General features: G+C 44.2%; 1 protein-coding gene across 1 annotated transcript in view; it reads left to right on the forward strand.

Moving 5' to 3' along the window:
* The window catches only part of LOC117724806 (solute carrier family 5 member 4-like), a 45,091-nt gene that overhangs the window by 14,315 nt on the left and 14,961 nt on the right, over positions 1–15,815 (forward strand). The window contains exons 7-8 of the mRNA XM_034524728.1: positions 2,101–2,181; positions 8,675–8,895. Of these exons, the coding sequence (XP_034380619.1) occupies positions 2,101–2,181; positions 8,675–8,895 (302 nt within the window). The remainder of the gene's footprint in view (positions 1–2,100; positions 2,182–8,674; positions 8,896–15,815) is intronic.

Raw genomic sequence — 15,815 nt, forward strand, 5'->3', positions numbered from 1 at the left:
CTGTCTCGGAGGCTGGCTTCTGTGAATTTGACTAGCTCCAGGGACTATATGGACCACACAGCTTGAACTTAAAAAAAAGTTAAAAAAATTTTTTTTTTTTTTTAATTTATTTTTTAGTTTGGAGAGGTCACCAGGGTAGGTGGAGGCAGACCTGGAAGGATTGATTGGGAAGCAAGGGTGGTCAGAATACGTTATGTGAAATTCCCAAATGATCAATAAAAATATTATGTTATATATAAAAAAGGCAAACCTCACACGCGCATGCAGCCTCTGCCTAGAGTCGGAGCTCTCAACAGTCATTTTATTTTACACAGTGTAAGGAGAGCTAATCAGAGAGATAGAAAGTAGGCAGCTGTTGGGGGCCGACTTTTAGCAGAAAGCGGCTATCAGCTTTGCAGCCATCTTGAGCCATATACCCTGACATGAGACTTGGATTACAATAGCCTACAACAGCTGAGCACACTCTGATAACATCTTGCTTTGGATACCCAGGACTTTCCTTGGGTGTGTGAGATTAAAGGTGTGTGAGATTAAAGGTGTGTAATTTAAGAGTATAATTTAGAAGTATAGAGATATATATAAGAGTATAATTTAGAGTTAGAGACAAGACCTAAGGGCATGATTAAAGGTGTGACCAAAGGCGTGGCTTAGAAGTGAGACATATAAAAGGCAGAGACAGAACAGATCAGAATCAGACACAGCAGACAGACTGGAGAGAGACACATCAGACATTAGGGAGACACAGAAGAGAGAACCAGACACAGCAGAGAGAAGACAGGTAGCAGGCACTTGGAAGAGAACTTGGAAGAAGTAACTTGGAACTTGGAGGGACTAGGAGCTAGGGACTAGGCACTAGGAACTCAAGACTTAGGATTTAGACTGAAGAATAAATGGGATTGAATTACACTCTGTCTGGTCTGCATTCTTCGAATCGTCCTCACTCTCGCTCTTGCTGAACCCCAACCCGAGGACTGGAGCGGCAGCTTAGGCCGAGACATTTTTTGGCTGCCCCAACGTGGGGCTAGTGTGGACCCCAACAGGCAGCAAGTTGTCCCGTAGTGACAAGGAGTCTAAATTGGCTTTTTCTTCCTGGCTTTTTCTTTGGTGATGATTGGAGACAGTTTTGGATGTTAAAACTGGGCAATGACTGGGAAGGTGCTATCTAGCTGGTAGAGGCCAGGGACGGGGCTAATGGTTGTTTCCAGACTTGAGTTTCTGGGATCAAAGATGTACTTGTTTGATTAGGAAGATGGTCAGGGTTTATTTTATTATTATTATTAATTATTATTATTATTATTATTATTATTATTTTTGGTTTTTCGAGACAGGGTTTCTCTGTGTAGCCCTGGCTTTCCTGGAACTCACTCTGTAGACCAGGCTGGCCTCGAACTCAGAAATCTGCCTGCCTCTGCCTCCCAAGTGCTGGGATTAAAGGCGTGTGCCACCACCGCCCGGCTATTTATTTATTTTTAAACATGGAGACCAAAGGAAAATTGGGACATAGAAAGTCAAAATATTCTACTGCTTCGACATGTCTTCTGTTGCTGCTGTTGTCTGGGGATGGGTGACATCATTTGAGCACAGAAAGAAGGAACTGTTAGAGAATCAAGGCAAACACACCTGAAACAAAGGAGCAGTGCATTCAGTCGGGAACCGCCCACAACTGCTCTTTTTATCACGTTAAAAAAAAAAAAAAAAAAAAAAAAAAAAAAAACGAAATTTTTGGTACAGAACAGTATCAATTTACACCTTCAGAATGTGTCCCATTGCTTTTAGTAGGAGTTTGATTGATTCAGCAAAATTAACAAAACTGAAAAAAGAAAAAAAAGAATCCCCCCCAAAGCCCAGGAATTATGGGAGGGAGGGAGAAAGGGAAGGAAGGAGGGAGAAAAGGAGAGAGAGAGAGAGAGAGAGAGAGAGAGAGAGAGAGAGAGAGAGAGAGAGAGAATATGATGAGTTAGACTTAGTAGATATAAAATCCATAAGGAATCTGAAAAGAGGTGGGGTGGTGGGCAGGCATACAGAGCAGGCAGCTTAGAGGTCCTATGAGCAGGAAGAACTTGTGACTTCATTTTCTTTCTTTTTTTTTTTTTTCTTCAGGTGGCCTGGCCACTGTGGCTTACGTTGAGACCTTCCAAGCTGGCATTATGGTTTTGGGCTCAGCCTTGTTAATGGGTTATGGTAAGCGCCCCTCCTGCCCCACCCCCCACCCTCAAGGGGAAATCTTATAATCTAGGGTTACACGGGGGTCACGAGCTGCTGCATCTTATGGGTGAAGATGAAGTGACTGAACCAGTCAGGACCCAAGAATAGGTCAAAGGCCATGCCAAAGTTCTGAAGGTAGCCCCACTGCAGGGGTAAACGGAGTGATGTGCAGATGGTGGACTCCAGGGCTGTGGTCCAGCGCGCCCCTCCCCAGCCCATGTGTTGTTCTCGGTCTCCAGTTGGAAGCCCCCTTCCGTTTGCCCACTCAGATCCAGACGAGCCACCCCCAGTTGTGTGATTCTGCACACTCAAATCACCACCACACAGCATACCATGCTGCCCCACAGACCTCAATGATTGCTTCACAAATAAACCACACACACACTCTGTGCAAAAGTTCTGGCGCTCACACAAAGTGTCCTTTACAGAAAGTACAGCCAGGAAGAATTAAGGATTAACTAAATGAGTGACTTTTGTGCTGTAACAAGTGGGACACATACACACGCGCACCACACACACACACACACACACACACACACACACACACACACACACACACACACACATTTTCCTCCTCTGGTTTTTATCCAGCCTGTTTTGTTCATTTTAACAGGCTGAAAAGCATCTCATTTCTAAGATAGGGTAAGATTGAGTACTTTTCGGTTAATTTAGTTTCCTTTTTTATTACTTGCTTATGACGCTTACTTTCTTTCCAGAACTTCCTTCTGGCCACTGATGTATAAGAGTGATTGTGGGCATAAAGCAAATCTGTTCTTTCAGACCGAGAGCCAGGCTCTGTGTGGTATGTGCACATGCCTGTGGGGGGGAGGCTGGAGGAGTGCGCATGTGCAGAAGCCTGGCTTGAGAAGAATCTGTTGTTTTGCTTTAGCACTTTCGCGAGGATTCCCAACTCTACTCCCTGACGCTAGGTTAGAAAGGTCCAGAAATCCTCTCATCTGCACACCCTATAATGCTGTGGACACACAGCCTCACTTGCCTTTTACAACTTTTTATTTATTTATTTATTTAGGGGGGATTTCATGTGTGAATACAGTATCCCATTTCCCTCCTCTCTGTTTCCCCTGCCATGCCTTCTCAAGTTCATGACCCCTTGTATTTAAATTATTATTTTTACATGGATGCATATGTAAATTTATAAACACTCGAGTGTTGCTCATCCGCAAATGTGTTTAAGACTGACTGAATAGAGTTAACTAACCTTTATCAGCGGGCTTGCAGAAGACGATTCTCACTGTCTCAGCATCCATGAGTCACCTGTAGGTCTTCATCTCGGGACGAGACTTGGACCTTTGAAACTAAAAAGCCAAACGAAACTGAGGTATGAGATACTCTTTAAGCCTATCAGATGAGCAAAATTCTTAGTCTTAAAACATCAATCACTGGCTGGAGCAGGGTTAGAAAATAAATTAGTCTCATCTCCCACAACGAGGCGGGCATGTCAACTGGTGGTGTCATCGAACAAGCCTTGTTTAGGTGATCAAACTTGAAATTTCACGGGTTCAGCTTCCTTCCCATATAGAGAAGACACTATTTTACAGACGACCTTCAAGTCTTTCAGCTCTTGCAATTTTCTTGCCGGCGTCTTCTGAGGTATTCCTTGAAAAGCAGGTTTAAATGTATCAGTTGGAGCTAGGCACTCTACTTACTGGAAAGAGATAGCAAGCTGCCAAAAGGGGTTGGGGGGGGGAGGGGAGTAATCAATACTTCTACCTAGCATAGCTGTAATGTGTGTGGACCACAACAATGACTAGAACAGCAAGATAACCCCAAAATGGGCAAGATAACCCCAAAGTGCAGTAGTGACACTTACGTCTTGGGTGTAACCCACGGACACCTAGTTGGACTTGAGGCCCTCTCAATAGGAGGGAATTCATGGCAGTACTGTAAACCTCACCTACTACCTATGGCTGAGGAGGCCATGGATCCTAGAGAACTTATTACTGACACTGCCTCAAAGCAGTATCAGTTCTTTTTTTCATGTGAAGATGGCATCAGATCCCATTACAGATGGTTGTGAGCCATCATGTGGTTGCTGGGAATTGAACTCAGGACCTCTGGAAGAGCAGACGGTGCTCTTAGCCACTGAGCCATCTCTCCAGCCCAGCAGTATCATTTCTTACTACATTCTAAGTACTCATCCTTAGACCCACAGACAAGTGTGGCTCTCACCCCTCATCAATGAGCCTTCTTTGTGAGGCAGATGGAAACCATTACAGAAAGCTACACATCTGGCTTCTTACATGGATGTTGAGAATCTGCACCTGTGTCCTCATAAATACCCAAGAGGTGCTCTTATCCACTGAGCCACCTCCCCAGCCCTCAGTCTAAGACAGGATGTAACTTGTAAATTTCAAAATTTGAGCTCAAACTTTCTATTTCTTCTCCTGTCTTGTCAAGATGCATTTGAATCACCCAGTGTTCATGAAGATATTCTCCTGTTGTAATTTTGTATTCTATCTTTTGTTATTGGACATGAATTTGCTTTTTGTAGATGCTGTGATATGCCTTTTATTCATTTTATACCGTTTCATTGGCTAATGTTAACTACCACATAGATCTGAATTCATACAAAAACTGAGTCTGTTTCAAGGGAACATGTGTTTACATGCCAAAATAAGATAAAACAGAGTTAAGTAGATGTTTTAGTAGATTTTAAATACTACTTTAGCCGGGCGGTGGTGGCACACGCCTTTAATCCCAGCACTTGGGAGGCAGAGGCAGACGGATTTCTGAGTTCGAGGCCAGCCTGGTCTACAGAGTGAGTTCCAGGACAGCCAGGACTATACAGAGAAACCCTGTCTCGAAAAAAGAACAACAAAAAAAAAATACTACTTTAATGTTAAGATTTTGTACCACCTAGGACATTAAGGGGGAATGCTGTAAGTTCTGAAGGTGGTAGGCACCATGCAGGGAGAGCCATGGTGGGCAGATGAGCTCCCTGGAGATAGCCCAGGGTCCTGCTCAGCTTTAATGGGTGTGCTCTGGTAAGGCACAGTCCCAGAGACTTCATCGCAGGATTGCTGCTTGCTCCTGATGTGCCTTCTCATGTTTGTCATTGTCATTGTCTTAGTTAGGGTTTTACTGCTGTGAGCAAACACCATGACCAAGGCAACTCTTATAGGACAACATTTAATTAGGGCTAGCTTACAGGTTCAGAGGTTCAGTCCATTATCATCAAGGTGGGAACATGGCAGCATCCAGGCAGGCATGGTGCAGGAGGAGCAGAGAGGTCTAGTCTACATCTGAAAGCTACTAGCAGAATATTCACTTCCAGGCAGCTAGAATGAGGGACTTATAGCCCACACCCACAGTGACACGCCTACTCCAACAAGGCCACACCTTCTAATCCTGCCACTCCCTGGACTGAGCACATACAAACCATCCCAGCCACATTTCTCATTCATTTGGCGTGGTGTGAGTGGACATAGGGAGACCCTCACTGCCTACAGCCTGGTGTGATTACTTCCTGGGTGATAGCCTACTCTGTTGGGCAAAGGTCTTGTAGATCAACTTGAAGATGAAAGTTCTTGAGATAGTGATGTCTAGATGAATGAATGATGTTATGGAATTTCTGACTTGATGTAAGTAGTTTTAGGAAGTTAGCTTGATCTAAATACCTTTGGAAGAGTTGGAGTAGTTGATAGAAAGTATAAAGTTAGGAAGTCCGGACAGGTGATAGGAAGTTTTAAGTTAGAATCAAGAATGAAGTTTGCCCATGGTCTGAAGTTTGCTGAGAGTATAGCAAAAGCTTCTTGAGTTAGAGAAAGGAGCGTCTCGAGAGTTCACGCATTACAAGCATGTAATTGTAGAAGCAAGAAGAATAGACTTGGAGCAAGTTAAAAAAGTGAACGAAGAAAGCATTCACTCCCGAGTTCCTGGATCTTGTGATCTAGGGATGAGGTAACAGGTTTTTGCTGTGTACCAGGTTATAATAAAGAGCAAGTAATTCTTTTTTTTTTTTTTTTTTGGCAAACATTTTTTTTTTATTGGGTATTTTATTTACATTTCAGATTTTATCCCCTTATCCCCATTCCCCCCACCACCCAGGAACCTCCTATCCCATCCCCCCTCCTTATGCTTCTATGAGGATGTGGCCCCACCTACCCCCCAATCCCACCTCCCCACCCTCTAATTCCCCCCCCCCCCACTCAGTGTTTGTCCTTCATGGGACCAAGGATCTCTTCTCCCACCTATGCCCAACAAAGCCATCCTCCCCTATGTGTACAGATGGAGTCATGGATCCCTCCCTATGTGCTCCTAGGCTGGTGGTTTAGACCCTGGGGAGCTCTGGTTGGTTGGTATTGTTGCTCTCCTCATGGGGCCACAAACCCTTTCTGCTCCTTCAGTCTTCTCTCTAACTTCTCCATTGGTTAGCTGTGAGCATCTGCCTCTGAATGTGTCAGACTCTGGCAGACCTCTAAGGAGACAGCTATATCAGGCTCTTGTCATCATGCACTTCCTGCCATCCACATCAGTGTCTACCTTTGGCGACTGCACAAGAGCAAATAATTCTATTATGAGTATAAGAACAGAAAACAGATGATCAGCCAGCCTCATCGAATGGAACTTCAAAAACTAAGATGTGAGATAGATGCCCTGCTTCTTAGTAAGTTCAGAGTGTTGTCATCTGAGCACAGGAAAGAACTTGCTGCTACAGACTTGACCTGCTTAAACCTTGTTAATATGTGGCTAAAACATTTACTGCTTTGAAGCCACAATGAGCTTTTGGAAAGAAAGATTGATAAGAATTGTCAAGTTAGACAGAAGTTTCATATACAAAATATGTAATCAATATCCTGTTATGATTTTCCTTTGTCTAATGATTGTAATCTGTTTTTGAAGAATATGTTTTTGTGGCGACTGTCTTTGGAAAATGTGTAATTTGTGGCTATGAGGTACTTTTCTTCCTATTAGAAAAAAAAACCACTTTGTCTTAATGGTTATAAGAAGGGGTTAATCACTGGAGCTTGTCTTCTGCTTCAGGCATTCTGTGTGTGTGTATGTGTGTGTGTGTGTGTGTGTGTGTGTGTACGTATGTACCTGTACCAACCTGTCAGCTGCTCTCAGTGCTGACTCCCATCAACTGCCTGCCTCAGTTTTTTACCCTGTGATGACAAAGCTGGTCTTTGACATGGTGGAAAGTTTAGCTAAGGTTTTGTTGGCATTTTGTTGGCATCTAAGGAACACAGAATGTTAATTTATTTTAAACCAAGATTCTTTAGATAATTTATGATGGAATTTCAGTTAAAAACTGGTGTGAAACCAATGTCTTTAGTTTCTATAGATAAAAATCCCAGGAGCACACTGCCTTCAGGCATGGCTGGATCCAGGGTTATGAATGGACCAGGTAGACAGAAGACCTCCCAGATGTTGCACTAACAAGAACCCAGAAGAAGGAAGTAATACTTCTGACATCTTCATCAGAATCCTAGAGTATATTCTCTCTAGTCTAGCAAGGGGCTTGTGTGTATTCCTCAGTTACTGGTCGTTGACCAGGAGACAGGGAATGTCAACTAAGCTCAGGTTCTCTGGAAGACTGGGAAAGGGGATGATTTGACTCATTCTACTTAAAGCACGCACACCTTTGAAAGAAGGGTTCTTGTTGAGGACCGCACTAGCCCCACGTTGGGCGCCAAAATAATGTTGGGGACCGCACTAGTCCCACGTTGGGGTGGCCAAAAAAACGTCGCAGCCCAGGCAAAATGTTGAGGCCTGGGCCGACCCACGTTTGGGCGGCCACTGTATCCCGGCCCAAGCTGCTGCTCCGGTTTGCAGGTCGGGGGTTCAGCAAGAGCGAGGGTGAGGCCAGATTTTATCTAATGTCTGATATGTATGAATCTCTCTCTCTCTCTCTCGTCTCCCTAATGTCTTCTCTCCGCTGTGTCTCCCTAATGTCTGAATCCTACTGTCTGCCTCTGCATTTTATATGTCTTACTTCTAAGCCACGCCTCTAAGTTACACCTTTAATCATGCCCTTAGGTCTTGTCTCTAACTCTGATCTCTATACTTCTAAATCATACTCTTAAATTACACACCTTTAATCTCACACACCTTTAATCTCAAGGTATCTAAACCAAGATTATCGGAGTGTTCTCAACTGTTGTAGGCTATTGTAATTTAAATCTCATGTCAGGGTATATGGCTCAAGATGGCTGCAAAGCTGATAGCCGCTTTCTGCTAAAAGTCGGCCCCCAACAGGTTCTGAAACCAGATAAAAGAGGTGGGGTTCTGAGCACACAGTTCAGTGTCCACTGAATTTCTTCTCACAGGAAGTGTGCTAGTCTTTTCTTGCACACATAATGTGTTGATCATATGCTAATCTTACAGTTTATAGTGGGAGACAGACGGTCACACCGGGTCTTATTTCCAACGTTGGGTCTTCAGTTGTGTGGTTTATGGTACTCATCAAGGAACTGATAAATACGTTTTTTTGTTTTTGTTTCCAAAGCCTTTTATGAAGTGGGAGGGTATCAGGAGCTGGTGAGTAAGTACTCGGAAGCCATCCCAAGTAAGATCCAGCAGGGGAACTGGACTGCCAAGCCAGAGTGCTACATGCCTCGTCAGGATGCCTTCCATATCTTCCGAAGCTGTGTCTCTGGAGACATCCCTTGGCCTGGACTCATCTTAGGAGGCACTACTGTCTCTCTGTTCTATGGGTGTGCTGATCAGGTAATTAAACACATGATCACTGAAGTGACTGTCCTTTAGTGTCCCCGCATGTGCAGGCCACTGAGGCTGGTCTGTTTGCTCATGGTCACTTCCTAATCTATAATTGTTGCCTCAATAACATTGTAAGAAATACCCCCCCCAGTTGATATAAATGGTGAAATTTATTCTTGTTTAAGTATTTATGATACTTATTGAAGTACTCTCAAGCTTTTGTGATTTAGGAGCCTTAGCTTTATATAAAACTTCCATGTGTGTTTCTGTTTTATAAATTACTGATGTCTTTTATGCCTTTAAAATTCTTTTTGAGAGTTTTGCACACGAGTACTGTATTTACATAATTTATAGCCCTCCTTCTCTCCCCTTCCTACTCCTCCTATGTCACCCTCAGTTCATGACCTTTTAAAAATATTTTTAAAAACATTATCATTACATGTATATATTTATATATCTGTAATATATATGTAATGTATATAGATATGTATGTATGTAATGTACATATACATACACATATATACATATATATATTCTGATGATTCCAGTGTTGCTTACAGGTGTGTGTTCAGGGTTGCCCACTTAGGATTTTGGGATTAGGTAACCTATGGGGGCAGGGCTGAGACTGAAGAAGAATGATTCTCTTTTTCTCAATAGCCATTGATTAGCGGTAGTGGTGGCACACGCCTTTAATCCCAACAGTTCGAGGCCAGCCTGATCTACAGAGTTCCAGGATAGCCAGGGCTACGCAGAGAAATCCTGTCTCGAACCGCCCCCCCCCAAAAAAAACAACAAACAATCAATAGCCATTGATTGCTTATAACCCTTCATCTAGGGTTGGGGCACTATGAAATTTCCCCCATCTACAGTGGCATGTCAGCTGGTGGTATCATTTTTCAGGCTTTGCTTAAGCAGCAATATTGTTGAGATTTTTCTGTGGGTGAAGCTTTCTTGACACACATAGAAGAAACATGCGCCGGGCGGTGGTGGCGCACGCCTTTAATCCCAGCACTTGGGAGGCAGAGGCAGGCGGATTTCTGAGTTCAAGGCCAGCCTGGTCTACAGAGTGAGTTCCAGGACAGCCAGGACTACACAGAGAAACCCTGTCTCGAAAAAACCAAAAAAAAAAAAAAAAAAAAAAAAGAAGAAGAAGAAGAAGAAGAAGAAACATGTGTTAATACCCTGGCTCTCACAAAATTTCTGCCTTCTCTTCAATGTTCCACATGCCTTAGGTATAGAAGCTGTACTGCAGATGTATCAGTTGAGGGTTGGGTAATTAGGGTGGTTTGAGTAAGAATGGCCCCCATGGGCTCATATATTTGATTGCGTATTCTCAGGGAGTGGCACTGCTTGAGAAGGTATAGCCTTGTTGGAGTGGGTGTGGCCTTGTTGGAGGAAGTGTGTCACTGAGGGAGGGCTTTGAGATTTCAGAAGCCCAAACCAGGTCCAGTGTTTCTCTGCTGCCTGTGGATCTAGATGTAGAACTCTCAGCTCCTTCTCCAGCACCATGGCTGCCTGGATGCTGCCACGCTTCCCGCCATGATGATCACGGACCAAACCTCTGAAACTGTAAGCCGCCCCCAGTTAACTGCTTTCTTCTATAAGAGTTGCCTTGGTCATAGTGTCTCTTCACACAAATCAAACACTAAGACAACATCTCTAGTGGTCTCTATCTGCTGCAGAAAGAAGCCTCTTTGACAAGAGGTAGGAACTACATTTATTAGTGGGAAAGAAAGGATTGGAGGAACCAGAGGGATCAGGGACACATTAGAATCATCTACAGAATCACCTGACTGGGACTCATGGGAACCTGTAGGGGTCTGACCTAGGTCCTCTGCATATATGTTATGGTGGAGTGGCTTGGTGTTCTTGTGGAAATCATAACAGGTGGAGTGTCGATACCCATGTCCGACTCGTGGAATAAGACAACGGCAACCGTGTTCTTAGCGGTTATTCAGCTATCCCTGTACAATGAGCTTCTTCTCTTTCTTTTTCTTCTTCTCCCCAGCTCCCACAGCCCCTTATAAACATTGCCTTAATCCTATCAGCAGCTGCCACAAAGTCACTGGTGATTGGCCATTCTCAATGATGCGAGGTGGGGTGATTGGGCAACCACACCTCTCAGCGCATACAACTCCATATATGGAGTTGTCTTTTCTCTCAAGCAATGCCTATGCCAAGCGCCACCTTGTAATGGTGAGAGCGTAGCCGCTTCCCACAGTGGAGCAGAGGCTATCCCTGCCTATTTGTGGAACCCTTTCCCTCCTACTGACTTTCCTTGTCCAGCCTCAATGTGATGGCATGGGTCTGGTCCATGATGTGATGTAGCTTGGTATGTTATGTGTTTGTTTAGACTCAGCAGGATGTACTTGCACATATCTGTGCATACACATAACACGCCTATGTATTTAACAATAATAAAGAAGAGGTGGTCAACTTGAGAGTAGGGATATCTGTGGGAGGGAGGGGCTGGAGCCAGGTAGCTGGGGAGGGACTGGAAGGAGGGAAGGGAAGGAGAAGGTGATGTAATTCTGTAGGAAGCACATGTTAAACCCACAGAATAAACAGCAAAGGCTGTAATTATCTATCTGCTGTCAAAGGGCTCACATGTTTATGTCCCACCAGCTTTGCAGCCTGCAGGATACATCTCCGGGCTGGCTCCATCCCTGTGTGAAGCTCTCTTTGGAAGATATCCCACGGCTCTGGCACCTCTAACATCTTGAGGTCTTCACTGAAACCCAGGATTCACTTTCATAGTGTCGTGCAATGGGCCCTCGGGGGTCTTGCCCTCTTGGAACATTCACATAGGGCCTCCCCTGTCACGCACTGCCCGGCTTCAATGGCTCTGTGAGACTGGAGGAGGGACCCACGGATCCACTCCTGCATTCTTCATGCCTCCAAAGTCAAGCTCTGTTACCAGCTCAGGATGGACCCCGGCCCCTTTGAGAACTGCATCGGTAGCAGCTTTTTAAAGGTGGCGCATGCCTTTAATCTCAGCGCTTGAGAGGCAGAGGCAGATGGATCTCTGAGTTTGAGGCCAGCCTGATCTACAGAGTGAGTTCCAGGACAGCCAAGGCTATACAGAGAAACCACATCTCAAAAAACATCAAACAAACAAGCAAACAAAACGAAACAAAAATCCATTTGTTTTCTAGGAGCAGAAAATGCCTTAGGCTGTCTTGGAAGTTTAGCTGGGTGAGTCTTGCTTTGTTCTAGAATGAATCAGGCCCCTCCCCATGGTGCTAATCTCCTTAACAATTACATCCTCTCTTCAGTGTACCTCCTGGCTGTACCAGGGAGCTTCCTGGTGTTCTTTCTTCCTCTCCAAACATTTTTGAATTTATTTATGTCCAACTGTGTTCTTTTTAAACAATCATGCCACTGACTGAACATTGTGCTGTTTTAAATTTTCCTCCACCCACCCAAGAAACTTTTAAACTTAGCCTTAGGTAAATCTTTAGTCAGCCCAGTTCTTTAATGGCCTCTACTGAGGCCTGCTCCTTTTAACATAAATGTAGCCATTTTGTATCCTGTCTCCATTTTTGCCTGTAAGGTGAAATTAAGTTCAGGTTCTCATACTCTACTTCCCAGAAGTAATTATCACCAGCTGACACTGAAGAATGTTATGAAGACCCCCAAAATAGGGAGACCCTCTCTCAAGTCTCGGGAAGTCACGACCACCCATAAACTCACAAGACACTGTACCTGGATGGAATTAGCAGAGGTTTATTAGGGAGAAAGTTGGCTAGCCTAGGTCAAAACTGCTCGTTCACGCAGATACAGAATTTTGACAAAAGACCAGCAAGCGCTGAGGTTTTTTTTTTTTTTTTTTTTTTTTTTTTTTTTTTTTTTTTTTTTTAGCATGGGGTAGGGAAAGGAAGGAATTTTCTTGCAGTTACACATGATTGGTTGTTTTACAAATTTTGAACATTAGCAGGCTGTAACACTGGGAAAACCTCAAAGGGGGGGGGGAATAACCAAGAACAGTGGAACATTTTAGAGGAACCTACCCTAAATGATTTAGAGCCACGTGAAAATCACTCTGCATACTCATTCTTCTCAAAAATGTAGTTTTGCCATGTCACTGTGCCCTACCCTGTCATTACCAACTATTTCAGGTTAACTATTTCTCACTTGCCATAGCCCCACCCTGAGGCTTGAGGAATGTTAATCCAGCAAGTGTCCTCTGATTCAGGGATAATGCCCTCCACCCGGAATGTGTCCCGGGGGCAGTGAAAGTAAAGGCCTGAAATCTTGCATCCAGTTCTGCGTTCTGGAACCTGCACTCTTTCTGCTCAGGTCTAAGGGCAAAGAAAAAGCCTGCATATTTTTCACAAAATGGTCTTTATAATTTTTCACTCTACAGTTACTAATAACCCAAAAAGTTACAGCTGAAACATTTCTATTTTGTTATCTCAGTGTTCGGAAATTCCCCCTGTTCACTGTGGGTCCACCAGCCCTCTTACATCACTCAGGATCGATCAGCTTAAGGGTCAGCTGAGAATACTTTGTCTAGTTATACTGCTCCCTTTCTTTCCTTCTAAACCTTTGAACCTGTTTTTTCCTGTAAACAGAATCCAACATGGTAGGGAGGACGCACCGTGGCTTCCTTGGCTTCCTTCTATATTATATTGTGTGGTTTATTTTGTTTTGTTGAAGCAGTGTTTCCTCTAGGTAGTCCTGGTGAAGACCCCCATACTCGGGAGACCCTTCCTCAAGTCTCAGGAGATCACGACCACCCAAAGATCACAAGAAACCATACCTGGATGCAATCAGCAGAGGCTTTATTAGGGAAATTGGCCGGCGGTCAAACCACAAGTCCTCTCTCCGAAGAGCAAGGTTTGGCCCAGAGTGATGGGTCAGGGGTCTTTTAAAGAGCAAAACCACAAACCAGGGGAGTGGGGAGGGGGTGAGGGGTTGCCAAGGATACATAACATAAGAATAGAGAAACATTCCAGAGAAACCCACCCTGAAAGGTTAATAGCCATGGAAATTACTCAGTACAATCATTTTTCTCAAAAAATGTAGTCTTACCAAATCACTGTCCCCTATACCGTCATTACAAAATATTTCTCACTTCCTCCAGTCACAGCCCCACCTAGATGGCTTGTATTTTTTATGGTCAGGAATGTGTCTTCCTGCTTTGGGCCTTTTCCACCCATAGGCGGGCCTACTGCCTGAGGCTTGATTCAGGGAATAATGTCCTCCACCCGGAATGTGCCCCAGGGAAAGTGAAGGCCTGAAATCTTATTTTCAGTTCCTCGTTCTGGAATCTGCACTTTTCTGCCCAGGTCTAAGGGCAAAGAAATCTACACATATTTCATAAAATGGCCTTTATAATTTTTCACTCTACATCGGTTGTCCTGGAATGTACAAGCCCAGACTGGCCTTGGATTCAGAGATCTGCCTGTCTCTGTCCCCTGCGTTTCTGGGATTGAAGGTGTGCACCACAACGCCCCTGCTTTATTATTTTGAGATCATCATAAAAATAATGTCTCCCCGTGACGTTTTCAAACATCCTAAGTGGCATTGATCTCTCCTCTCTCCCTCCCTCTGCCTCTGCTTTTTCCATGTTGGCTTTCTTTCATTTGAACTGTTGATTTTTATCAGTTTTATTTTTTGTATTGCTGACCAATTAAGCCAGCCAAAATTCCATTATAGACGAGGGAAAAAACCCATCCCTAACTGAGGAGCCATTTGCAGGTGATAGCTTCTCTGTGAGAACTGTTCTTTTTGGAGGTGTGGCGACAGTAGGTTGCCCATCCTCCAGCGGATGGTGCTACACTCATGAACTTTTAGGCAGCACTGACAGGACTTGGTGACTTACTATGGAAAAAAAAATGACAGTAACTCGGGAAGGGGATATGCTGGAGGTGATCCAGGGGAAGTTGCAGGGTGGCAATGTGGAATGGATGTGATCATATTTCATTGTAGACATGTGTGAAATTTTCAAAGACTTAAAAAAGATCTTATCCAATGAAGCCAACGGCTAGGGTTGTAACTCGGTCATAGAGTCTCTACCTAGCTTTCAAGGTTCTGAATTTGATTCGAGCACCGTAATCATCATCACCGTCACCATCACTGTCACCATCATCATCACCATCACCGTCACCATCACTGTCACCATCACCGTCACCGTCACCATCATCATCACTGTCACCATCACCATCACCAATAAAACATAAGGAAACTAAAATAAGCTGATACCACAGAATGTCGTTAATCTGTCTGAAGACACTGAATCATGCGAAAGACCTGAGGAATATTAATTTACTTTATGTTGTTTCCGTGTTGAAGATATAAAGCTACTTAGCTAAAAGCACAGGAGTCAAACCCATAACTGCCTGAGCCGTGAAGGAGACTAAGAGAAAGCAAACTTGCCATGCTGGGGACGGAACCCAGGATCTTAACGATGCCAGACAAACGCCCTAATAAAGACTTTTAATTGAGTAAGAAGGAAAGCTGTAAACAGTGTAACTCACCAGCATCTTAAAGTGACCCTTCATCACTTACAGCTGACAATAATAGGCCGATGAGCTAAGGACTCCTGGTGGACCCTTGCAGCTTAGGGAGCCATTTCTGCCTCTGTGCCGTCGGCTCCACAGGAGACCAGCTGTTCCGTGCCTACTTCTGTTCAGGATTCACCGTGACTCCTGGATGGAACATTTTCTCCCATTTCAGTAACTATAAAAACCCACAGTTCCATTTATCCCTGCATGGCACTCTCTTTCCCTCTGTAATCTCAAGAAGACGTGTTCTAATGTCAATGGTGGTTTCCAGAGTGTTTCTTTTTCTACAATTTCAAGTTTGGTACTTTCCATGGGACACCAGATGTTCTGTGGCCAGGAACTGTATGTACTCTGTGTTCCCTCCATACACTTAGCATTGGCATCTGTCCACCCGGAGGCTGGACGCAGCTGCCCATAGCT

Source organism: Arvicanthis niloticus, chromosome 20 (assembly GCF_011762505.2).
Source record: "Arvicanthis niloticus isolate mArvNil1 chromosome 20, mArvNil1.pat.X, whole genome shotgun sequence".
Lineage (NCBI taxonomy): Eukaryota > Metazoa > Chordata > Mammalia > Rodentia > Muridae > Arvicanthis > Arvicanthis niloticus.